Source organism: Chlamydotis macqueenii, chromosome 5 (assembly GCF_036417535.1).
Source record: "Chlamydotis macqueenii isolate bChlMac1 chromosome 5, bChlMac1.mat, whole genome shotgun sequence".
Taxonomy (NCBI): Eukaryota; Metazoa; Chordata; class Aves; order Otidiformes; family Otididae; genus Chlamydotis; species Chlamydotis macqueenii.
The window spans coordinates 52,914,459-52,941,938 of NC_141560.1; the positions used below are offsets into that span (position 1 = coordinate 52,914,459).

The window sequence follows — 27,480 nt, forward strand, 5'->3', positions numbered from 1 at the left end:
GCAATTCAGTTTGCACTTCAATATGCCCTCCAAGGTGACCTCTGAAAAGGTTTCCCAAATGCTGAGGTTAGGACTTTGTCAACAGAGGCAACATCAGCATAAGTGAAGATGATGACAGGCATTGTTCTGCTTTCCTGTGGTTCAGAGTGGCAAGGTGCAGATGGCAAAAACGTCTGGCAGAGCAAAACATCCTTGGCTTACGGCCGTAAAGTGCAAAATGGAGCAAGCAAGAATATCTAAACATATATTGTTGTATAATAATTCAATAATATATCACAGAAAAAAACTCATTAAGAAATCGCATCAAAGACAGTAGCAGGAAGGGGACTGTAAGTAGATGAAGGGTTTCAGCAAGAAAGAATTGAACCTATACAACAATTCTCCATTCTCAAGGATACCTCCTTGAGGCCCCCCCTCACTAACAAAACCACGACATTCCCCTGCAATTTAAAGGCATAGAAGAGGCACAAAATAACTGCAGTACAACAAAATGAATTGAGATTATGCCATGGTTAAAAAAAAAATCTTTGTACATGCTTCATTCACTGCTAATGCCAGGACACTGTAGCAAAATGGTGTTATATTACCATCATCCAAATTAGCAGAGGTACTGAAAGTGTCAAGTAGGAAATGTGTGCACTCAGAAATTTTAAAATAAAGTTCTCTTTCTCCTTCCTGCTAAGATATATCCCTTTTCACAAAACCTACTTGTCTCTTTGGCAGCCCAGTTATTTTCTCCTGTCAAGTCAATCACTGATTTTGGTGCTCTTTTGTAAAAAGACTCAGGGAGTCCAAGGTCCCAAATGACTAAAGATAATTAGTTTGTATTAAAGATGATTACAGATATACTTGGTCGCTGTTTTACTGGCACAGACCGTAAAACAGCAAGCAGATATTGATTACCATTTACTGGCAATCATCATTGATTATGTTGGTTTTGTAAGTTTGGGAATATATCTCAAAAGGTACAACGGCTGGTGTCCAGAACACTTGTTGAACCTCCTTCCTGAACTTCACAGTAAGGATTCAACTCAGCTGACTGGGAAGACAATGCTGTCTTGCAGTGCAGCAATATTTCCAATGAGAAGCTATGCCATACAGTGGATGCCTTGTACGTATCATGGAGCTTGGGTAATATAAAGCACCTGAACACGACTTGTGGCCTTAGAGTCAACACATTCCACCCCAAGAGAACCCAGAACTAGTAACAGTTTAGAGCTGCTGATCAACAGATCTGTCTTTCCTCATTTCAACCAGGAGTCATTCTCTGTTTACCAGAGGAAGGAGTTGAAAGAACTTCAGCTGCAAATTGTACCTAATAAAGTGGTCTGCCTGCCACATTATTCTTCAGCTGCCGCTGACAAATCCAACACAAGGTCTGTATGCTATTGGCCTGCTTGCAGTCTGGGAACACAGAAAGTCATCTTCCTTTCTTTTTTTTGTACATGTAAAAAATGTTAAACATTTAGTTTACTGTCACTTTCTGATGTTGTCTGAAATACATTGTGGCACATCAAAAATGTTTGCAGAATGAATAAAAAATGTGCTGTCTGTTTCAATATACTACCTCAGTCATTCCTCTGCATTTGATATTGCCTGAATTTAAATGTCTAAAGCTGCCTTAATTATTTATTTCATTGCCTTTCTAAAACATTCTTTTCTCTTTCTGCTATTCTTCCCTTTTTCCAACAAAATTGTATAAAACATGTACCAGTAGTAAGAACAGATGCAAAACTGGGGGTCAGTAACCAGCAAAAACTAGTGTTGATGAGGTGTATGTAAATGAGTGCCATTCACTTGAGTGCTATTAGCACTGAATACCAGGATGCGTTCAGTTCCTGATCCACTTCTTATTTGACCACAGATGAGTCACGTAAAAAATCGTCCTTTGGAATAGTAGGGTTCCACTAAATTCACTCAGACATGAAAGCACCAAGTATTTTCCAGGAGACACTGCACCTTTAGGATTTAGCCTTCACCTTCACTTCTCCCAGTCAGCAAAAGCGGACCTGAACTACTTGCTAATCACTTGTAACATGCTTTAGGATGCCTGGACAAAAAGCATGCAGTTGTGCACCATTATTGTATTCTAGTACAAAACCTGAAACTTGACACATGGGCACGAGAAACAAATCATCGTAAAAGTGCTCCCACAACAAAGATACACTCTGGCGTGGCTCCTGAGATTATGAGATAACCTCTAATTAAGGATTACAAACCAGCAAGAAGGAAGCCCAGATACATTGCCAAGTATTTTTCAGGAGACCCTCAGATGAATTTAGTGATGTCAGAAAAAAAAGAAAAGATAGATCTGGCTGTCTTTAAGCCAGGCATGATGGCAGCATTCAGTCGGTTCAACTTATCGATACAGATCTGTGAATTAATCTCCCAGTCAGCCAGGCTGGAGGTCGGAACTGGGTTTCTCCTGAGAAAAAGCACTATTCCAAACTGTGCAGCAGGACAACATGAAAGATATTGTACTCATTGCAATATGAACAAAAAAAATCTTTACTGACTAGGATGAGACATCTACATTCATCTTAATTTCTGAACTCAGCCAAAATAGGAAAATAGGTGGCATAAAGAGCTGACAAGCCGCTGCATTATCTAATCTTTATAAAGGGTATTTGTGTTAGGCATGGAGCTTAATTTAGGAAAGTTTGATTTTCCTTTCCCTGAATTCATTCTCCTGCTAACACTTTATTCACGGAACCATTTACACCTTGATCAACCATTGATCAAGAGTCCCCAATGGGGAGCCCTAATGCATTTTATCTGCAGTTATAGTTCCTAAGTAACATCTATTTCTGAGTGTGCACTTAATGCTTTTCATCAATACTGTGCAATCTTTCAACAAGCCTGTTAATAGCATTTTGGAGGTGCGCTTTCAATGAAATCCTCCTTTGACAAATAAATTAGTGAAACTACTGGGATTTCCTTTGGTACGTTTGCTTTTTTCAGTCACACAGGCAAATAAGTTCCATCCACCTCACCTCCTCCTGCCTAAAAAAAAGGTTAAAGTGATGTGTTGGAGTTCAAGATACTAAATGGAAAACTGTTCAGAACAAATAGAAGAAGATAGCCAATAATGCTTTAAAGCAAACATTCATTATTTTTCATTAAATTCCCTATAGAGTAAAAGATGTGATGTATCTTTTCATCTCCAGAATTTTTCACTGTCATTAGCATTTCCCTCGCAGTATTTCTTTTAAAGGAAAGACACAAAAGGTGCATATCAACTTTGACAAGACTTCAGTATATGATTAAGTCAATCACATGGATTTAAGCTTGCACTTAAGTTATCTGCTGAACAGGGACAGATTTAAACCTATGCCTGAATGCTTTGCTGAAAAGAAGCCAAAATGAATTGTTTATAATTAAATTCTTTTGATTAAATTTCTGCAACTCCCTATTGTGTGACACCAGTACAGAAATGCTAATAAACTAGTTAAAATTAAGCTTATTATCAAGTAAAATAAACCACAGAGATACTTCTGTCTTCTTTTATTTTATACCACCATCTACATAACATTATTTTGCGTTAGAGAAATAAAATACTTGACTATGGCTAACACATCGGCCTCACAGAGCAATAATTGCAGTGGACTGCAATCCAGGAGACAACCTACAGATTCCTCCACATCCACCTGCAATGCTGCTCCTGTTTATCCGAGAAATAGCTTTTAGCTATGTCAGCACTTACACAAAACCCTAACTCCAGAACACTGCCAGAGAAGTGCTACATGCCAGGAGCTGCTCAGTGTGTGGAGAGCTCTTTTAAAAACAAAACAAATGGAACTCTAACTGAACAACGAAGCATTAACACACAAGCTGCTCAGAAACCATCGCGTACACATACCAGGAATTGCATGCTCTGGAACATGTTATGTTAATGCAGCACAGTCCCACAGAAATATCACAGGGAGTTAAAAATAGCCTTGTCCTCTTGAGAGCCTTCTGCATGCCAAACAAATGCAGATACTACCCACACAGATGTTGTTCTGAAATTCTCCCAGCCTTGCACAGCAGCAGGAACAGCTATGTTCACTGTGGCGAGGGGGGATACAGGGACTCAATATTTCTACCACTGCTCAAAATTTTCAACAGTAAGAAGTTTTAAAACATATGACAACGGGACGATGTAGGCAAAGTCAAATCCTAATGAAGAAACACCAGCAGAAAAGTCAGGCCCTCTGACTGAAGAGTGGTGCAGAGTGATGACCCTGCCAGCTTTGCAGGACTTTTCAAAACCTGTTGCTTTCCAATAACGTAAGACTATCTGTAAACTGGATACAATTTGGATGATCTTGTCCCTTCACTTCTGCCTCCATTTCTCCATTTTCAAAAAGATTAATGTCTTCTCTGTGTGCGCCTTGGACAGCCCTGTGTGCTAGGCTGACTAGGAACACAAGGCATTTTGTTACCTGAGCAGACATCTTGCTCTGCTGAAGCTCTGTCAAAGACAAACATGGAAAACTTTTAGCTCTCTGGACAGAAGCTCAACGAGAACAACAGTTTCTGCAGTAGGTTTGAACTAATCTTTCTGTATGAATAATTTATCCAGTTTGATTGTGAACCCCTTCCTCACATTGGCAAGTGGCTCAGCAGCATCAGATCATTTCTGTGATCAGCTGCTCAGGGGTGCAGAAGGTGGAAGAGATGCCGTTTTTCCACTTTGTCTTTGAAGCCAAATGTGAAAGAGGTCACGAGGACTTGAAAGCATACCCACTACATTCCAGTCTGCCGGTCAAAATCTGGATCAGGCAAAATTATCAATCTGGAATTACAATAATTTGTAAAATGTTTTGAGAAACAAAGCAAGAAACACACCAATCTACAGACCATATTTTTTTATAAGCTAGCAGTAAACGCTATAGAGGAACTCATTACAATTTACTGCGACATGGAAAACAAAAGCATTTTCACACATCTCATGAAAAACAGAAGTAGCCATTATTTTTCAATCCTCTACCATTCCGTGGGTCATTTTCAACACAGCTAAGCAGGCATGGAATTTAGGCTGTAATTTTCACAGGCACCCCAAGTGAGTTAATGGCCTAATCTTTATTGAAAATTCTGGTCTTAACTTTGAGTTGCCAATAGCAGTAACTGCTCTCATAATCAGATATCATAGTCAGTGATCCTTCAGTGCTTTTGTTCCTTAAACTGGCTTATGCTATTCAGTTTGACATTTCAAAAAGAAAAAAAAAAGGCATATTATGGTGGTTTAGTTATGTTCTTTTATTTGTGGCATTAAACAGCAGCACCATAGCTCTGCCCATAAATCAGAAAAAATGCAGACATCTGAACAAACAAACCTACTGAAAAAATTCATGTATTACAGCTGCAAAAAAGTAAATATGGGCTTTTTTTTCCTGTGCCTCCAGGAGAATCATCACAGTAAAAATAAATACAGATGCTAAAACCAGAAGGATTATATAAGTTAGAACTGGTACAAGACTATGCATTTTATTAGCATAATTTATATTCTAATAGTGTCCAATCTGGTGTTGAGAAATTTAAGGAGTATCCAGCCTCTCACAGGATAGGGCCCTGCTGCTTTCTCTTTATCACAATAAAATTAAGGTTAACCCTATCAGTACTCCATTGATCTCTTATAAATATATATAGAGTCTTACACAGATATGATCAACTTATAAAAATGTCAAATGCTGCTCTGTACTAACGGAAACAAAATAGAACATATCAAGGAACACTCAAGCTATAAATATGTGGCCATTCTCATCACCATTCACATGACTCTAGCAATGTCACTGCTTCAAATCGGGACACAAATTTAGCCTGAAATTTAGTGCTCTCAGAGTGATAACAAACTGCCTCAGTTCTCATCATCACACAAACTCCATTCAATACCCACATTTCTCGGGCTGATATTTCTGCTCTCAAAAAAAAAAAAACCACTACACTTTGGGCACATGAGCGTGCACAAACACCAACAGAAGCATCCCAAGTCCCTTAGGTGCCCACTTGGAGCTGAAGACAGCCTATGAACCAGTTACTCTGCTGCTTTGGGAACAGCTAGGACAAAATAGAAGTGCTATATATTTTTCCTGACAACCATCCTGTAGGAATGCATTTCCTCATCCTATTCCCACACAGCCCACATTTCACTTCTGCAGAACTCAAGGGATTCATATTTTGCAATGTAACCAGCCAGGACGGTTGGAGGAACAGTAAAGAAGGTGTGAGCTCAAGCCTTGCCAAAGAGATCCAGAGTGCAGCTCCAAGAAGCCAGGCGTTACTCCTTTTCCTTCCTAAACTACATACTCCTGAGCTTTCTTCAAGTCCTTCTCTCTTTACAACATCAGACTGCATAGCCAGCTCAGAGAAAGAGTTGTAAAGTCTAGGGCAGTATTTATAAAGACAAACAATTCTCCATGAAGAAAAGGGAAGATGACATTCTAGAGCACGGGAGCAAGTTAGCTGCTTAAAAGCTCAGACATGCTGCTGTCAAGTCACTACAATGAGAGGCAGAGGCAATTTTTGAGCTTCTCCCAAAACGATGAATGAGAACGGGTCAGTCTGGGCTGCTTTGAGTTCCAGCAGCCCATCCTGTCGAACCACAGCTGCACGCTCTTCTACAGTAAAAGAATAAAAGTGCCGTGCCAGAAACCTATCTGTGAATGGCTGTAAATAACTTCTGTCGTGATGCTTTTTAATAGTTAACATGCTACTAAAGCAACAGTCCCAGCAATGGATACAGAGAGACTGCTTCACAGCTTGGGAGCCACACGGTGTGTCCACGTGCACCTGGGCGCACACCCACCCTGTGGCAGATATCACAGTGCGAGCATCACCTTGCTACTGTGCCCATGCTACAGCAGAAGGAATAAAATGGACATCATTCACTGGACAAGTGCTGTTAAGTCAGCTGCAATACCCAGCCCTGCTGTCAGCACAGCTCAGTCTCCCAAATCCCTTGCCGTGAGCCAAAACACCAAGAGCTCTAAATTTAGAATTGGCCCCTGCTGCCTGCAGAGTTTTGGGCAACTCTCCCAGCCCCTGCCTCTCCACCTACAGAGGGTAATAACACTGCCCTAGTTCGTGGAAAGAGAAGAGCATTGATTAAACTTTGGAGCAAGGGATGACGTACCCACTCCAAGGTCCTTCCACTTGACAAAGTAGGAGTAAATGAAAAACTGCAAGGGAATCCATTATTCAACCTCTTCTCAAGCCAGAAAGAGGAAATAATAATTGGCCCCCATTTTATCCTGGGAAGAATTTTACATGTACATACACTCCTAATTAACAGAAGGCTACCAGTTACTTGAAAAAATTGATTATATATATATATATATACACACATATGAATGACACATGAGCCCTCAAAGTCTTAATCTGCAGAGTCCTTTTCTGCTTTTGCACACAAAATTAATGTTACTTTCTCCTGATGTGCAACTGTTATTGTAGACTGTTCCTTCACTGATTTTCCAAGGAAATGCATTAACTGAATTACGGTGACGGACTTGTCCGGGTTAGCTACTTCCCTGCGTGAGCACGCACAGCCATACTGTTCTTACATCAGGAAAGCCAGCGCACAAATGCTAAGCATGCTGTTCGGAAATACCAGTTTTAGGCTGCTGCTGGTTTATTTGTTCTGTAGGCAGGACTGCAAGTGTAACACAAACTACTGATCTCCTCAGTATAATACCAAGGATTTAAAGTCATACAGGAACATTAAGAGTCTCAAATTTGAACATCTGCAATACACAGACTATAGCAATTTCTTAACTCAGTAAAACTGCACTTGAACTGGAGCCCAAATTTTAGACTCTGTTTTGATCTTATAGACGACTGTAGTGTACCTCCTGCATCAACCTACAGTACATGACTCAGAGGGAAATTAAATTTCCTGATCTCTTTATTAACAACAAATAAAAACCACTGCAAACCAACATGCTGAAGGAGGGAGGGAATCCTTCCTGACACTTTTGCACTATTCTTACCTCTGAAGAGTGAAGACCAACATTCTCTGTGACACACTTGTCAACATAACAGCACTGATTGCTTTACAAATAAAAATGTTTCCTTGGTTTTTTTTCCTTTCCTCTATACCCATATATTTATCAGACTATCAGCCTCAACAACAGTCAACAATAGTGAATTGTACAACATGATGATGTGGAGCATAAGAAACATTCATCTTTTAAACATACTCCTTAGTATTTTCAAATATTTCTTTTGTGTTCAGGACAGGTCTTTAGTACATCATTATTTTAGAAACTGCTATATTTTCTCTTCTTAAGATTTCTTAAGCAGAGGTTCTCTTCCTTTCCCAAACTGAATCAGGGTAGTCTTCATAATCCCTCTTCATGACCGCTCTCTCCCACCTTTCTAGCACTTCTAATTGTTTCCATAACCAAAACTCAGTATTAAACTCACAGCGAGGCGAATCTGCCAATTTATACAATGCTATGATAATATTTTCTAACTGATTCCCTTTCTAAATATAGTCAAGTGTTGTATTTGGGTTTTGGAGGCCCATTGCATATTAAGTAGATGCCTTTATTAAGCTGTCATGTATGACGTGTAGATCTTTCTCCCAAGAGGTTACAAGCAATTCAGAATCCAATAATGCATACAAGCAATTTTAAATTGTCCCTTCTGCTTTAATTACCTTGCAAGTTAATTCCATATTCCAGCTACAGCATGCTGTCCGGCAGCCTAGTGCTTTTCAGACCTTCAGGAGCGCACCTACCAAACACTCACAGTGTTCATTAAATAATTTGGAGCCTTTCTAGAAGGCTCTTATCTGCTCCTTGTCCAGGTTATTGCTAAGCATACTGAATATAACTACGTTTACTCTTAATCTTTATCTTATTTTGATATTTTGTGTAGTTATTTTAAATTTTTATTTATTTTTTACTATTTTGTCTTACAATTCCAGAAGAAGCTTTTTCTTGATCATGTACCTGATGATTGTTAATTAATGGCAAAATTTTGCCACCTACCCTGTGATTTTCAAGCTCCCTTAGTCTTCGGTTGTAAGAGACTTTGACAATTTTGATTGAATAGGCAGGTTACGCATAGTTATGCCCTTGCTTTGGGTTTATTATTGTAAAATTTTTTTTTTTTAAGAAAAATTATTTTTAGGATAATTCAGACAGGCAGTCTTGCCCTTACAACACAAATCCTAAGTAAGCACAGGAACAAAGGTCAAACATAAGTAAAATACAAAACCACAACAAAAGCTTTGTTTATTAAACTTTTATACATTTACCTTGGCTTTCCACTAGAACCCAAGTACGAATGTGCTGCAAGGAGCAACTTGGAAAGATCATGAATTGTGTGCCTTTGTCTGTGCTAAGGAAACATCCTTTGTAACAACATTAATGTGGCTCTTAAATCGTAAAGGTATTTTTAAAAAATCCTACTCATTCTGATGGGTGTCTCTTCCTACTTGTTCCTAGTAAGGTTCGCTGGCTTCTGCGCTTCTTTGTGGGGGTTTCTGGTGTTTGTTTTTTTTAAATGGCAGACGCACTTGGCAGTATCTGTGACCTTGAGTTGTACACATGAGCAAGCAAGAGAGCCCAGTCCTGCAAGGCTGTTTCAGCATTCTGAGAGAGTTCCTTCTGAGAGGGGTGTCTCAAGGAAGACAAAAGCATGACGTGCATACCAAGCCAAGTGCTTCATGATTTATTTATAGGGAAAAGGGGAATAAAAATTTGCTGAAGGGGAAAGAAAAATGAAGAATCTGACTTACCTTGTCAGTGTAGACGAAGAATAGAATCACAACAGTGAGCTCCAACAGAAATATAATTAACAGCATGATAAAAAACTGTCAAGAGAAGAAGGGACAGGGGAAAAAAAAACAAAAAGTAAAACCCATCAATATCTATTTCAGCTTTTTCTGGATGCACAGTAAGTACATTCAGCAGGTCACACAGAATGGGGAGTGGGAGGCAGCGACATGCAAAGCTGCTGTGCTACCGCCAAACAGAATGCACGCGACACGCAGCAACGGAAAAAGCAGGTAAAGGAGTAGTCAGGAAACACAACAGTATCTGTGGATATGTATGGCTCATTTATATCACTGATTTCAGTAGAACAGCACAAAACCCCATGAAAATCTGCATCCCCAGTAAGCCAGTGCTGGATTTGACATTAACCCTTGAGGCTAGGTTTTCTTCCCTGCCCACCCCTCCCCGTCAGATCTTTCCAATTAACAAGATATCAGCAAAATCCACAGCTTAGACTTCTCATTGCAAGAGAAGGTAGCCAGGCCCATAAGCCATAAAGTCATAGCTCCTTTCAACGGGAATGGTGGAAGAAGTGGAAGCACACCAGAAAGCTTGTATCCCAAGTTAGCTATTGAGCAGTTTTGGGTAGCTACACAAATCACCCATGGGTTTCAACTGAGAGGGGCTGATTTGAACTGAAGACATCAAAGCAAAGTTGGTCCATCTCTTTTTTTTCCTCATAAGCCACAAACTGCCTAAAAGCCAGTAGTCAAAAGCTCAAAGGACTGGATAAAAAACTTGTAACACAGGGATTTCAGGTAGATTCTCTAAAGCCCTCAGCTCTTACCGACTTCAGTGAGAGGAACTGTTGGCAATGCCAAACACTTCTGAAAACCATATCCCCTGCTTCTTGTTAAGATGCTGGACGGGTCTGCAGCAACATCAACACAGCGGTTGCATTGACTTCAGAACAAGTGCTATCAGAGCATTAAATGAAACTGAGTTTTGCAAGGATGGGTAAAGGACAGAAAGTAATTTTGGAAACTTTTCAGGCTCAGGCAAAGGTCCTGCTCCCTATAACACAAACTCCATACACTTAGCAGCCTGCAAGGCTGGAATTCTAACACTGAGCAACACCAGTTTAATTGAAATTCCATCCCCAAGAGAAAAAAAACAGTTACTGTCTCTTTAGCTTCAACCACAAGGCTGCAAACATATGAAAGTTTAATAGCTGCAAAGTCTTATCAGAGCTTCTTTGCTGCCTGGTAAGTCAAAAACAAACCTTTGACCCTCTGGATTTCTGTGATTGAATGGAGGGCAAAAGGTCAAGAAGGGGAAAATACCTTTCCCCACTAGTACAATTACACTGTCTACAGAACTCATTGCATTTTGCCCTGCAAGTCTTAAATTAAAGTTTATTTTCAGTTCCTCATCACTAGTATCTTCACACTTGCCTGACCCTAATACTGGATCCTATTACTGCCCAGTTTTGAATCACAGAACTCATTCATGCTCGTGATCCAACCTGATTTCCATAGCATTATCCACCACTGACCTTCTGTGAGGCTTTGCAAAGGAGCCTTCGTGCAGCTTGCTTATTTTTAACATTTATGATTTTAGCCTGCTGCTGCATAGCATTAGTGGAAACAGGATAAAGCATATCTCTCTTTGCAAAGATGCACAAATACTTTGCTTTATTTTCTTTGGCTGGTGGGGTACTTTTTTGCTCATTCATAAAGCATGGCTTTTCCAAAATGTGCACAGGAACATCACTGTATCCCTGTGAAATTCACTGGCATAGCCTGGATTATATTAGGCAATTTCCAGAACAAAGAAAGGACTAGTACCCATTAGAAACAGCGATCAGCACTTCCTACCACAGGACCCCAATTTTGTCCACTTATCATTTTGCCAAACCTTAATTGTCTCTGCTTATATACTCTGAGCTTGTTTCTGTCTAAAATATAAAAGCTTTTGGAAGAACTTCAAAAAATTTTACTTTAATTACTCCTAAGGTTGAAGTAGGGCAAAGTACGTTATTCTGCCCAGGTTAAATTTCTGCTGGCTTAATTTGAAATCCTCTCACACTGGTGTTTAGAGTAGAGACCTGAAACAAAGTGCGGCTCCATTTCAGGCAGATGCCTTTTGTGTTACCCAACGACGAGTGGATTTTTGTGGGAAAGTCATTAGTTTTCAAAAAACTTTCACACATCCAGTAAAGATAAGAGGGCTCAACAGCTAAAACCTTCAAAGTCTACAATGACAAAAAGCCTGGTCACATCCTTCCCACAGCTCACACATGACACGACAACTCGCAAACCATCCCATGGAGGATCTTCCCCATTCCTGCAGTGCCCACACATGCTCGCAATGCCCTTCTGCTGTCCCCTCAGAGCCGATGGTCTCCAGTTCCACTTCATGGGACATGACCTGGAACAGCGGGTACAGCCAGGAACCGGAGTAAAATTCAGGGACGTGTTTCTCCTGTGCTCTCAAGAAAGCTTTTCCTCCCTTCTCTGCACCCACCAACATGGAGACAGTACAGATGAAGCCAGGGAATGGCTTTGGAGGAGAAAGGGGAACCTGAGGAAGAACATTTTTAACAGCAGATGGGGAATAGTTTGGTTTAGGATATCATCTGGTTACCAGTTTTAGAGAAACTGGACCTGCTGGCAGTAGCTGATTGGGGCAGGAGACACCAGATAGAAAGGTAAGCCTTGTGCCGTGGCAGGGGATGCCTGCCCACGTGGATACCCAGAAGGAGCTATGCCTTTGAGAGGGTGGCGGCCTGTGGAGGGTGGCGGCCTGTATGCTGAAGCCATGGAAAAAAAAAAGAGGAAGAAAGGAAGAGTGGCAGGAAAAAGAAAGCCTGCACTGACCCCCATGACTGAGTATAACACGTGGGGAGTGGACTGGAGGGAAGTTGAGGTGTTTTCTCAAGTGTGTAATTGTCATTATTTTTCAATACCAGAAACAGTAATTAAAAGTTTTTCTTAACTGGTAATAAAGTAAGTGAAATTTCCCAACTTGAGAGTGTTTTCCCCTACAACATCAAATCATACAACTCTGCTAAATGGCCCTCCATCTTAGGAATGGAGCAGGCAGCTGCTACTGCCAGCTGTGCCTCTGTGTCCAGCAGCAGAAGGTTGTGGGGTGGATCTTCTGGCGAGACCATGATGGTGCTCCTGCCTTCTTCAGTTCATCCTAGAGAAACAGGTATGACATTGCCATCGTAAAAATGCTAAAATTGAGAAGCTGAGCACTCAAAATTTAGGAAATCTCAGAATCAAAGTCCTCTCAGTGATAGTTACATACCAGGTCTAAGTCTTTCCCTACATAGGCTCAGAGGTTTCTCCAAGCTATTATTGGTGGGAATTTGGTTTCACACATTACAGATTTTGGAAGTCATACAGTGAACCAAAATTAATGTACATTGTTCAGAAAGTAAAAACCTAGATAAGTAGGATTATGCTTTTTCTCCATAGAAAAACATTTTTTATTTTAAATAGAATTTCTAGTTTTATATTTGTTACTATTTGCATTCATTGACAAAAAGTACACTGTTATATCGTAAATAGCTACCACGTATTAGCAACTCCACTGTGTGCAGGCAGTAGAGACACACATCTTTTACTGCAAAGGTAAATTAGATGAGGTCAGCCTCAAGGTGGAGGCTTCAAATTCACTACCTGGTAAAAACCACAAGCACTTACATGTCAGCATATTTATCATCCCCCTCTAAAGAAACCTACCTGAATCCAAACCAACATGCCAGAAAGTAAAAATCAAGGCTTCAGATTGAGTTGGCTGAAAAGCATCACCTGCACACTTTAGCACATCTTCTGATTCACCAAAGTGCATGCATGGACACATGCACAACCTGTTCCTCTATTCCCATAGCACCTTCCAATACAAGTTCACTTTCCGTTCTATCCTCGGTATCATCCCAGAGGGAATGATGCTCCATCTGGGGACAGAACCAGCTTAGCATATCCCATTCAAATTTAAAAGGGAGAAACGTAAGGTTCACGGCACGTAAATCCCTACCACACCTGCTGGAAACTCTCACAGCTCCTTTTCAAATGTGTTCTCTCACTGTGGTGATAAATACAGAGAAGAAAAAAAAACGAGTTTTGCTTTGGTTCACTGGGGCTGCACGCTGTTGGTATAATAAAGATTTATGCATGGAGAAACAACAATCCCAGAGCAAAGCATTCATGTAAAACTCCATTAAAAAAAAAAAAAGATCTTGTACAGAAAGATGCTTTACCACACTAGTTGTCAAACAGTGGGATGCAACCTGATAGAGGTTCACTGGAAAGGTACCTACTGCACAGCTTTTCATAAATTACACCTGAAATAACTCCACTGAAGTTTTGATGAGGAGGGAGGCAAGATGACACCTTTCTGTCTAGCCACCACTGCTGATTTCCAACTCATAAGAAAACTAAGGCCAGTTTCTCAGTACTTACCTTCATATTCTACAAAGCCCATGACTTTCTCACAGGTTCTGATTAAACGAGTAGAGAAAAAAAAGTATGCAATTGCTACCAAGCCTAACTCATAGCTATGCGTCACCCTCCTGATGTCAGAGAGAGAAAAATCTATTCGAGAAGAAGAGGTCTCAACTTGCCCCATTGGAGCTGTACTAGACTTTTGACCCACTAGGTCCAGTTCCCTGCAACCAGTCTCTTAATAGCAGTGGAAGAATCAAGAACAGTTCCCTATGTACATCACTTAAAGCACATCTCCGTCATAGCTCTCAAAGGCACAGAGCAAAAAGTTAATTTTATTTTCTTCCCAAACAAACAAGATTCTCTGGTTTCCCAGATGTTACAGACACTTATCTCTCTGCATGATGACTGAGCATCACACACTAACACACAGGACTGGGACTTTGCTTCTCCACTGCCTCTCCTTCCAAATCTTCTCAGTAGTTCTATCAAGTTTCTCAAATTGCCCGTCTCTTCATGTCACGAGTAACTGATCTTCTCAGAGTCTCCCAAAGAAAAAAAAGTGAAAAAGCACAATGAAAATCAACCTGTGATCATCTTGTTAGTCACCTAACATTTTGGTATGAGACTAAACATGATATAACCGATGGCAAAATCGAGAACGCTGTATTTAGACTGATCCGTGAAATAATGCTTTTAATTTGATGGGAGTCTGTCTCAGAAGGAAAGAGTAAGATCTTAGTGTGCCAGAACCTATTCTCAACTTAGCTAATGACAGGACACAGAAGTTTCTTGCAAAGTATTAATCAAAACCTCTTCAACAAACAGCAAGAAAGTAGTAGGAAGACCCAAAAGCCAGCAGTCTCTTTGGCATAGTGACACATAGAATGACAGAATAGTTAGAGTTGGAAGGGCCCTTCAAAGGTCATCTAGTCCAACCCCCCTGCAAGGAGCAGGGACATCCCCAACCAGATCAGGTTGCTCAGAGCCTCATCCAACCCAGCCTTGAATGTTTCCAGGGATGGGGCATCTACCACCTCTCTGGGCAATCTCTTCCAGTGTCTCACCATTCTCATTGTAATTTTTTTTTTCCTTATACCTAGTCTAAATCTACCTCCCTCTATTTTAAAACCATTACCCCTTGTCCTGTCACATCAGGCCCTACTAAAGAGTTTCTCCCTGTCTTTCCTTTAGGCCCCCTTTAGGTACTGGAAGGCCGCTATCAGGTCTCCCTGGAGCAGTCTCTTCTCCAGGCTGAGCAGCCCCAACTCTCTCAGCCTGTCCTCTCAGGAGAGATGCTCCAGCCCTCTGCTCATTTTTGTGGCCCTCCTCTGGACTTGCTCCAGCTGGTCTATCTCCTTCTTATGTTGGGGGCTCCAGAGCTGGATGCAGTGCTCTCACGAGAGCAGAGCAGAGGGCGAGAATCATTTCCCTCGACCTGCTCGCCATGCTGTTTCAAAGTAGTTTTAAAGTTCATGGCTTAGCAAATAATTTGTTTAGACCAAACAGTCTACAAGTTAGCATATTCTACCTTAGAAACTGGACAAATAACTTCAACAGTCAGTCTGTGCTGTATTCCATCATGGAGTGTCTACACTGTTAATCTGTCTGCAAGCGGGACAGTTAGCTTCTTTTCTGACAGAGACAATATGAAGTAAAACACATGAGCAGGAGGGTTGCTCCAGCAGTGCTCCAGCAAGCTAACCGCTCTTGGTCTGCGGAAGCTCTCAGGATTAAGAGAAAAAAAAATACAACATTTACAGGCAATCTTTCCTCTGTAACATCAATTGCAAGTTTGATACAGTCAGGCATTTTGCCTTTTAGTTAGGCTGGATTGCCATGTCCTCACATATCAGCTTTAATTTCAGTATTACATTTCAATTCCTAATTCATAAGTACCTCAGGGAGAAGAAATTATATGGAATTGGTTGGGCTAAAATTGTTGGTCTTCCAAGAGAACTCTAACTTCATAGCCTGGGAGGGATTTTAATTTGTCTGCCTAGTCCGAACATGTACATATATAACTTCCGTCTTCAAGAACACTCCAGCTCTAGCTGCTAGAAGACAGAGTTTCTTAGAATCACAGAAACATACACGTTGGCAATGACCTCTGGGGATCCCGGACGGACCCAACCCCTTGCTAAAGGCACAGTCATCTAGACGAAGCTGTGCAGAGCTGTGCCCAGTCAGCTTCTAAGCATCTCCAGGGATGAAGACGGACAGCCATCCACAGCCTCACTGGACACCTTTTCTCAATATTTGACTGTCTTCATGATAACAAAAATATTCCATATCTCCAACAGGAATTTCCCTTGTTGTAATTTGTGTCTTCTACCTCCTGCCCGATCCCTGTGAATGCTTCCAAAAGTTGTTTTTGGTAGCTAAAGATACGAATAAAATCTTCTCCTTGCTTTAATTTCTTAAGAGAGAACCAACTCAGCTCTTGCAATCTGTCCTTACACATCATGGTGGCCCTCCACTGGACTCCTTCCCCTCTGGTATGTATGTGTCTCATCTACTGGGAGCCCCAAATTGGGCTAAGCACTCCAGATGCAGCCTTATCTTATTCTGGAAGAAGGTGTTACTCTTCCTCAGTGTCAAGAAATGTAAGTGAATGTGGGGCTTGGTATGGCCCACAACTACCCAATTATTACACTTATCTTTTAATTCTGATTTAAAACAAAGGCATATATGAAAGTGCAGGCTCTCCACAAATTTGAAAGATCTCTGCTTGTTCTGATCAAAATGGGAAGGTAATTTATTTTTGAATTAAAAGGAAGATTATCAGATTGTGTCACTGTGCTTTAGACCTAAACTTTCAGCCCGAAAATAATGTTTTAAAATTGATTTTTAGATTATAATTTGATATGAGCAGAAATACTAGGAAAAAATACATCACATTCTGCATATAACCTTCTCCTCTGCAGGAACAGCATCTTATCTTTAATCCTGAAGGTGTAAACAGTATCTCTCTTTTTTTGAATAAACTAAGTAAAACCTTTACCTACAAATTCACAGAGCTCCATTAAAGTCAAAAGAACTTAATAGATTTTGTAGCAGCCACACCTTACCAAGCTGCCCCAAAATTAAGAACTTTCTTTGAATTTAATATGCTTTGTAATTTTCCTGTTCTGTTATCATAAATTAAAGTATTTATATTGAAATAATATCTGCTAGACTGAGTGGAGATGCCTCATTACTATGGTTGTCATTGTCAAAATCCTGCATCTCCCTCCCCTGCAGCGGTGCAGCATCCCCATGGCTAACCAAATGCACCAACAAACTTAGATGCATAAAGTCAAGCATGCAAAGGGGTAACACTGTCAGAGCTCCTGAATGATACCAACTATTGCCAAATTTAATGCATATTCCACACTTTGGAAAAAATCAAGCCACCTATGAAGAGTGAAAATCAATGCAAGAATTTCCACTGAGGTACTGGAAAACTGAGCTCCAGGTACTGGAGAATGACCTGCTCTTTATAGGGGGCCTGCACCTGCTTTCAGGTACCAATGCTTCCCAGTGCTGGCTCCAGCTTTCTAAGCACAGCAAGACAAAGGTCATCACCAAGCATTTTAAAAGGTTTCCCAGAACAGTTTTTTTATTACACCCTGGTACATGCCTTCCACAGAATACCAACTGATATGGTACAGATTTTATCAGCACTCAAAAAACAACAACAAAAAAAAAATTGAAACTTTCTTCCTCTTTTGAAAGCAAAAGTGTTTAATGTATCACTAGTTCTCACAAGAAGTTTGATTTAACACAATTCTCCAAAGGCATTTTGATCTGATATATTAATAGGAAGTAGGAACATTATGAAAAGCTTGCTTAGTTTTTTAAAATTTTCTTTGATTTTCTTTTCCAAGGAACTGAGCAAGGAGAGAATAGAACAAAATGTGCAATGGGAATTGTACTTGCATCTCAGAAATGACTTCTTCTGCAGCCTGGAAGACTTGTACAGAAAGAGACAGAGCAACGAATGAGAAATGACAGGACAGAGCCCAGATGGTAACAAAAACTGGAATTACAGTCAATAAAATCCCAGTGTAGTGATCTACCACATGAACTTCACAACAAAAGGGAAAGGGCAGCTTGCTTCCATCAATTTCCATCACAGTGTATTTTGAGTCTACATCTCAGTATCAAAGCTTCTGCTGCCATGTGATTTGAATTCTCCCTTTGTTAGTTCCACGCCATTGCTCCCTTTGTAGCACTACGCATGCCTTCTTTTTGACTATAGTATTTAGAGTCCTTGAATATTTGTAGGCTTGTGTCCCACCTGAGCCCTCTCTCTGCCACGTTGTGCATATTTAGCTCTTTTAATATTTCCTCGGAAGTAAATCTCTTTAGCTTCTTGATTTTTTTTTTTCAGCCTAAAAATGGTAAGTTTGCTCATAAACTGTAAAAAGGCAGTAATGTATATGAGCAAACTTACAAACAGAAACTCCATTATGAAAACGGCATGTATCTAAATTTGGTTCATCAGCTATTATTCTCTAAAAGCCTTAATAGTGAATTCACTGTGATTGTGACAAAGTTGTGCATGCTTTATGCCTGCTGGATATATAGTACAGCTCTGTTTCTGTTTGGACTATATCTTTTATGAACGTGCAAAAACTCCTGCTGATCAATAAGGCTCAAAGAAATCTGCAGTAATTATTCCTAGGAAGATATACAACATATGTAGTTTTACCACATCAACAGTGTTTCATTTTCATCTCATTACTGCTTTCAGCTAGAATCATTCACTCTTATTGCATTAGCAAGTGAGAATTGAGAGACCTGACATTCCCAATCTGTGTCATAGGATTTTTAACTGGCATTTTGTGGCGTTTCTAGTAATTTTCCATCTTCTTCAAAAACTGACTCAAAATCAATGAAGCGTCATCAAGTATTAGCCAGGCATCATTCTGACATCACAGCAGTAGGTGGGTAGAGGCCCATATAAGAGATCACAGATTATTATTCTTTAGCACAAATAAAGGTCTCATTGGCCTTCGACTCTCTTGAAGGGTTGTTTCATGTCTTCCGCAAACATAATGTAGATTTCCTGGACCAAAAGTAAGCTTCTATTTGCATAAAATTTGCATCAGACCATGTTCACATGCCCTTTCTGGCAGCTTCTCTGAATGTCCCATTTAACTGAAGGCAATGTTGCAAACAGGCTGATCGGCTCAGCTGGGACAGCCTGAGTGGAGCTCCTGGAAACGAGCTCATTGTGCCAATTAGGCACCTTCAACATAATATAAATTGAGAACTAACTTTGCTTTGGGGTATTTTATCATTTGGAGATAACACATATGATGAAATAAATAAAAATTGTCATTACTATTATGGAAACATGGACTAAAAACTTCTCAAAGGTCATTGTGGCACACAGGACAGCTAGACATGTTCTGCTGTAATCAGAGAACGATGACAAGGGCACCAAGTTGAGAGTTAGACAATTTGGGATTGCTTCGTAGCTCTCCCACAATCTCCCAGTGCAACCTACGCAAGGCACTTAGTTTCACTTTTCTGCAGCTCCCCATCTGTCTAATGAGGATAATAATATAGAATCACAGAATGGATAGAGTTGGAAGGGACCTTTAAAGATCATCTAGTCCAACCCTCCTGCAAGGAGCAGGGACATTCCTGACTAGATCAGGTTGCTCAGAGCCTCATCCAACCCAGCCTTGAATGTTTCCAGGGATGGGGCTTCTACCACCTCTCTGGGCAACCTGTTCCAGTGTTCTACAACCCTCATTGTCAAAAATTTTTTCCTAATATCTAATCTAAATCTACCTCCCGCTATTTTAAAACCATTACCCCTTATCCTATCACAACAGGCCCTACTGAACAGCCTCTCCCCATCTTTCTTGTAGGCCCCCTTGAGGTACTGGAAGACGGCTATAAGGTCTCCCTGGAGCCTCCTCTTCTCCAGGCTGAACAGCCCCAACTCTTTCAGCTTGTCTTCATAGGAAAGGTGTTCCAGCCCTTCCATTTTTCTTATCTATTTAGATGGTAAGCTCTGTTGGTAAGGGATCTCCTCTTACCAGTTTTCTACAGAACAAGCACCCTGATCTCATGGGCTGCCTGCAGGGGATACTGTAATACAGACAATAAATAACATAATCCATCATGATTTAACATCTAAAACCGAGATTTTTAACCTGGACTATCCATGCAATAATGACCTTTTCCAGCACAATCATATAAATACAGATCTCTGCTAAACACGTATGAAAGGCGGAGAATTTAGGCCATTTAGCTCCTCGTACAAGGATCTTAAGCAATTAACCTAAAAGACAATGTTTACACAGACACTTAAGGATCAGCTAGGTCAACATTTGAGCATGAAAGAGAAAAAAAGTACTTAAGCAGGAATAAATTTCTTTAGCATAGAGCAATGGCATGTGCATATGTTCGTACAGTCAGTACTATGATCAAGTCATCATAACTGATCATGCTAGAGTGGAACACCAAGCTGGTGCCTCATCTTCTGCAAGGACCTGCCCTCAGCTGAAAAGCATGTGCATGGCAATGGGGTTAAGAGTGCTCAAGCTATACATTTTGCTAAAATTCAAGACGATGATGGATATGGCTAATAGCTTTGATGCACATTAGAACTATAACACATTTGCAAAGGAGAAAGGAGTAAAAATAGATTCTTAATTTTGTTTCAAGATGGCCTATAGAGATACGCAGTACAGCTAGATGGTCCTGTGACACAGGATCAAATATCTATGAAAAAAAATCAATGGAAGTCCATAAACTAACTTTCTCAAGTCACACTCTTAGCTTATTATCTCTGTCACCTGTTCAGACAGTGACTCAACCCATTAGAACAAAGCTGCTATTTTCTAATTACAGCTGAGCTTGTAGCAGAGGGACTTCTGTTCCACAGTCTTGAGCAACAAGAATAGCAAAAATGTCAAAGGAATCTTACTGAAGCAAGAAAGCATTGTTCATCTGCTTCACTCATCAATTTGCATCTACATTCAGATGCAGGATTATATACAACAGGTTGTACACTTATTTCAAGAAATGGTAGTTGCTCTGATTTCCCTAGGGAAATTCAATGATGGAAAAGTTTATCTTCTTTCACGCTGTAGCTGGAGCAAATAAGAACCATTGCAAATATTGATTCTTTGTTCACCGAGATCTTAGAATGACAGCTGCACAACTCACCTCACCTGCGTATTTTTGCAGAACACATAGGATGATTGAGGTTTCCTTTTAAATTTTTTTCACATTCTATTTTAGATTTTCACATTATTCTATTCCTCCGAATGCAGAGAAATAGGAATGGGCCTGTTTCTTAAGATATTAATGAGGCATTGTCCTGTTAATGGTACATTGCTACTGAGTAAAGAATATCTGCTAACTCCTTAGTTGGTGGACACCAGGTTAAGTCCTTTCCAGTCAGTAAAACTGTGAAGCTTTAGGCAAGCTAAACACTCTATTCAGAGAGTTAACGTGGATCATGTCTATTGCATACAGCTATGCAAAAAAATCTCATTTACAAATTAAACTTTACTTCTGCATTTGATCTTCTTTCTCCATCTGTCCCCTGCTACTTGAAACATGTAGTCAATTCTCCTAATGCTAGAGGTAAGCAATTAATATCACTTGCACCTAACATCACAGCAGCCTAATACCAAAGAGCTTTGCTGTGATAACCCAATACAAATGTCATACGCGGAGAACACAAAGAAACGGGATCACAGTCTCATCTGCTCTGCAACCTAGTGTATGAAATATAAATAGAATGAAATGTCTCTTTGATACTGCTCATTTCTCATTTACTCAAGCAGATTCCTTAGGAAATTTCATCCCGTATCACATCATCGAACAGTAGCAGTATGCATAAGGCAAGACCATACACAAATATCTGCTCCCTCCCAGTCCATTTTAGGATTCCAGTGGTGCTCCATGCCTCCTGCAGTTTCTCCAATGTCTTCCTCCAAACCACCCCTCCCAATAACAGCAGCACATCAGCCCAACTACATCCTTCCCCAACTTGTAATTGCCACATTCTTTCCTCTTTCTTCTGCTTTTAGGAAGCAGAACAAGAGGTACTCGTGTTGTACAGGAAATTTGTCTTTCCAGTCCTTGCAGGTCTAAAGACTATCACCAATCAATTAGGATGGGGTGCACTACAGGAGATAACACCAAGTGGAGGTCCAAATTGTTCTTGGTTAAACCAGGCATGTCCACGTGGTCTGTATGCTTATAATGCCAAGGACATCTTAAGGGCATGATTTCAGAGCAAGAGGTGACAGGAATACAGTACAGGTAGGGCATATAGAGAACCAGGTGACATTCATATTATCTTTATTACTGTCTATGGTCATACACCCCAGAGTTTCTCTCACACTGTATCGAGCAGAGGAAAGGGAGAGGTCAGTGCAACCTGCTGCGTACTCAGAGATACACAGTGATGTTCTGGAGCAATGTTTGGTCTCATAGATGTAGGTTATAACTTGAGTATCTGCCATCCTACCACAACAGGATCCCTGGGTACTCCTCCAGCTTGGTTTATTCCACTTCCTTTTCTTTTTGTCCATTCCAAGCCTCACTTCATCAGACTATTGCATACAGACTACTGAGACATGCAAGGCACACAACATCCTAGCTTTTACTTCTTGCTTTCATTTTAGTACTCCTTTAATAGCTTTTCATTGCTTTTAAGTCCACCATAAATCTGCTTCAACTGCCTGCAGACCTTGTCTAACTCCTGTCCATCCCAGTTCCTTAAGCTTGTTAAGCACTTGCCTCTTTATTGGTCTAGTGCTGGGGCTGGCCCAATATCAGGAAAGGACAGCAAATTAAGAGAACCAAATACATTATCCAGTGAATAGTGCAACAGAATATACTACTCAGACAACCAAATAGCCTCCATCAGCCCATCTTAAACACCTGTGCAGCCAGACTTCCGTTTCTCTCTGTGTACTACCAAAGCTCCTATTTCTAACTGGAAGAAAAAGTTCAGAAAAGTTAGCTAAACCAAATGCTGCACAAGAAGAACAAAGAACAAAGCCAAACGTTAAGTGGTGGCCTGGGAGATACAGAAAGGAGAGTAAGGACGTGATCCTGCAGTGACTGTTAAACACAGTGTGCATCATACACACACAAGGTTGCCACTGCTTAGTACCTTTCCCTTTACAACTTAGATGGTAAATCTTATGCCATACCAGCTCCAACAAAACAGTTCTTTTAAAAAGCAGTAGAGAAGAGGCATTCTCAGGGATCTTTAAAGAAAACAAAGATACTACGGGAAGAGTTTATTTTCATTTTGGCAGAACACAGTGTTGGGAACATCTGTGAAATAAGAGAAGGATAAAGAGGTGCCGCAACCACACACCCTAAGAACAGCCTTAGTTTGATATTCATTAAGTTCTTTCATTCAAGCATTTATTTTGCTACCTACGTTACCAAGAAAAATGTGACCTGGCCAAAATCAAATGCCCTGGCCCTAAACTTAAAAGCACTATTTCAAACACGAGTCACACAGAACCAGCAATCTGGGGAAAGGAAGACTAAGAAAAAACCTACATGATAAGGCTTTGCTCCCAGAAACAGAAGCTCCTACCACCATCCATTTCCCTCCCGAACAGATAGACTCAAGAGAAGAAATCACAAGAGTTCAAAAATCTCACATGTATTTAATGAGGGTAAGTAAGAACCAATGCACATTGTAGAAAGTTACTGTAGACTAAACAAAAAGTGAATCCAACGTAGACTAATGAAACTGTATTTCAAAACTCTACAGCGGGGCTTATTCAGAATTAAAGCAACTGTTACCAGCTCTAACATAACTCAATTTTGAAGAAAATTGAGTAAAATAAAGGCCACGCTGAATAGCTACAGTACACAAAGGTAAGGACAGGCAGACAGAGTGAAATGCTGCTGCCAAATCAGATCAAGCTTCCCAATTCTCCCACGCAAAGAATTCCTAAACGAATTCGGATTCCTTTGCGTTTCTTAACTTGATCCATCCAGTACAGTCCTTACATCACGCACTGAAGGGCATTAGATTCTGAGCACTGTGCACTGTTTCAGGAGAAGCAGTATCCACAAACATCTGCATCTCCCTAAAAGGATGTCCGTCTAGGGTTGGCTGAGTACATTCACCCTAGGCACAGCAATGACAGCTGATCAAGGGAGAATTTGCCCTTGCCAAAAGGAGTTTTTGTCGGCGACATCTTTGTCGGCGACATGGACAGTGGGATAGAGTGCACCCTCAGCAAGTTCGCCGATGACACCAAGTTGTGTGGTGCCATCGACAAGCTGGAAGGGAGGGATGCCATCCAGAGGGACCTTGACAGGCTGGAGAGGTGGGCCCGTGCCAACCTCATGAAGTTCAACCAGGCCAAGTGCAAGGTCCTGCACCTGGGTCATGGCAATCCCAGGCACAAATACAGGCTGGACGGGGAATGGATTGAGAGCAGCCCTGAGGAGAAGGACTTGGGAGTGCTGGTGGATGAGAAGCTCAACATGAGCAGGCAATGTGCTCTTGTGGCCCAGAAGGCCAACCACATCCTGGGCTGCATCAAGAGAACCATGGCCAGCAGGTCGAGGGAGGTGATTCTCCCCCTCTACTCTGCCCTGGTGAGACCCCAACTGGAGTACTGTGTCCAGTTCTGGAGCCCCCAACACAAGAAGGACCTGGGCCAGTTGGAGAAGGTCCAGAGGAGGGCCACAAAGATGATAAAAGGGCTGGAGCACCTCTCCTATGAGGACAGGCTGAGAGAGTTGGGGCTGTTCAGCCTGGAGAAGAGGAGGCTCTGGGGAGACCTGATAGCGGTCTTCCAGTACCTCAAGGGGGCCTACAAGAAAGATGGGGAGAGGCTGTTCAGTAGGGCCTGTTGCAATAGGACAAGGAGTAATGGTTTTAAAATAGTGGGGGGTAGATTTAGATTGGAAATTAGGAAAAAATTTTTTACAATGCGAGTTATCGAACACTGGAACAGGTTGCCCAGAGAGGTGGTGGAAGCCCCATCCCTGGAAACATTCAAGGCTGGGTTGGATGAGGCTCTGAGCAACCTGATCTGGTTGGGGATGTCCCTGCTCCTTGCAGGGGGGGGTTGGACTAGATGACCTTTGAAGGTCCCTTCCAACCCTAACCATTCTATGATTCTATGATTCTATGAATGATGAGGACCAACAAACCATATGAGACAAAAGGCTGAAACCCTTCCAGTACTGAGGACTGACTGCCAGATCCTGACCTCATCCTGACACATACGAAGACACCACTCATTGCTGGTCACACCTGAACTAGGACTTCAATGAAAAAAGAACAAAATAGGTTATCGATTTTGCACATATAATCTATAGCCTTAGACTCAGCACCTAGACTCCTGCTGCATTGTCATTGAAGCTGTAATCCAGTAATTACATCTGTCTGGCCAGACACTTCCTCCACAAAGTGGGTATTTATAAAACTGTTAAAACTGTCAGGGACTTTCAGCCTCAGTAGACTTCAGTCTTCCCAGTGTAAATTTCCACTCATTAAATTGCCTTAATTTCAATTTATGTTTTTTATTTTAGTTTCAAATCATCTACTTACCCCATAAATAACCCTTACGAGCCTAGACTGACTAAGTCCTGACTTTCACTGGTTAAAAATCCATACAAACAACTGATATAGGCAGGGGTCTGGAAAGAGTCCTCTCTTGAGCCTTGGAATCTCACAGTTATAGGGTGAATTTTTCTTGGAGGCTATGTGCCTCGACTCATTCTGCAGTTCCCAGGAGAGTAAAATGAATATGTGAAGCATAGTGAGGAACAGCCTTTTACAAAGGAAGCACCATCTCACAAAACTAAACCCCAGCTTCACTTCACTCTGAGGTTTGTTGAACCTCATGGTGAAGTCTTGGACTTGAGCAGCAACGTCATCTCACTTGCTCATCTTAGCTGAACAGGACCCAAAATACACACTAATACCAACTACAGCAGACACTCACTACTCATAAAGCCCAGCTGTGAGTAGCATCAAATTACATTTTGATAAAATACACCAGGGATGTGGCTCAAGCCTCTGCTAAATCATGTACAGCTGGCACCTTATTAATCTTTGATTTCACAGCAGTTTCCTTGTGCTGGCACCTTTGCTTCCTGATATCTCCACCTTTTGCGAGTTAATCATTGACAAAATCAGCACTGCCAAATCTGAAGGACTTCATTTCCAACTTTAAACCAAAATCAAGCTTTTTACAATGTTTCCTGTCTACATTGATCTTTCTGCCCAGGAGTTCAAACTATCAGTCCCACCAGGGTAGACATTTGGAGTAGAGAGCTACCAAAGCTGAGTAAAAACTAATTCAAGGGTACACTGCAGAAGACACTTTCACAAAGTTCAAGGAAATCCACACCACCACTAACAATTCCCTTCTTGCAGTCTCATCCTCAGAGGACAGGTTAAAAGTATAGTCAGGAATGATCTAGCAGCTCCTTAGAGCTATCAAAGACTGATTCAAACATGACTCTCATCTCATCCATGTCAAGTGGGTGACTTCTGCTGAAACACAGGACACTGTAACATGCATTGGAATAGCACCAGCACTTCAAGACAGCAAACATTGCAATGGCATAGCGGCTTAATACTCACACTCAGCAGGAGGCACTTGTTTTCTTTGATGGCACCTATGCAGCCCACGAAGCCAATGATCATGACAAACGTCCCTGTGACGATCAGTAGGTTGGCAGCTGACAGGGACGGGAAAGAAGAGGAGAGAGTGGCAAAGTTCCCTTGGGTAACAGCCAGCCAGATGCCTACTCCAAGGATTCCACAGCCTCCCAACTGGGAAAAGAAAGAGAAACAAACAAACTCAGTTATTACATCCAAGAAATCTCAGATATTAATCCATATCAATATGGCAGTGGTAGAATGACTCTGCTGGGGTAAACCCAGCAGTCACATCTAACAAGAAATGATCTCTCCCTATGGCACTTTCAGCCGGGAAAACAGACAAAGGAGAAAGAAAAAGAATTTATAGAGGGGGAACTCTTCAGTAAAATGTAACACTCAATAAAAAGACCCAGATTTCCTAAATCCAAGACACAGCTTCAAATATCAGGTCATTTCCTCTCTAGTGAAAAAGCACATTAAGTAAAGGAGAAATTCCCAAAGATTCAGATCTCAAAGGGATTGGAAAAAAATCCATATCCTATTTAGGTACCTCAGAGAGCTGCCCAGAATGGCTGAAGCACTTTTGATCCCCTACTCCTCCCATCCTAGCACATGCCATAAACAAATCTTGCCAAAGCATGGCAAGGTAGGACATCTCACACCTCTTCTTAGTTAGTTCCTGTCCCCCTGGGAAGCAAGAGAGCAT

The 27,480-nt window shown here is 41.1% G+C and overlaps 1 protein-coding gene across 8 annotated transcripts in view; it reads right to left on the reverse strand.

Moving 5' to 3' along the window:
- Nucleotides 1-27,480, reverse strand: part of TSPAN4 (tetraspanin 4) — a 455,141-nt gene that overhangs the window by 45,474 nt on the left and 382,187 nt on the right. For all 8 annotated transcript variants that reach the window (XM_086748154.1, XM_086748153.1, XM_086748157.1 and 5 more), the window contains 2 exons: nt 26,754-26,945; nt 9,725-9,799 (listed from right to left, as the gene is read on the reverse strand). In XM_086748154.1, the coding sequence (XP_086604280.1) occupies nt 9,725-9,799; nt 26,754-26,945 (267 nt within the window). The remainder of the gene's footprint in view (nt 1-9,724; nt 9,800-26,753; nt 26,946-27,480) is intronic.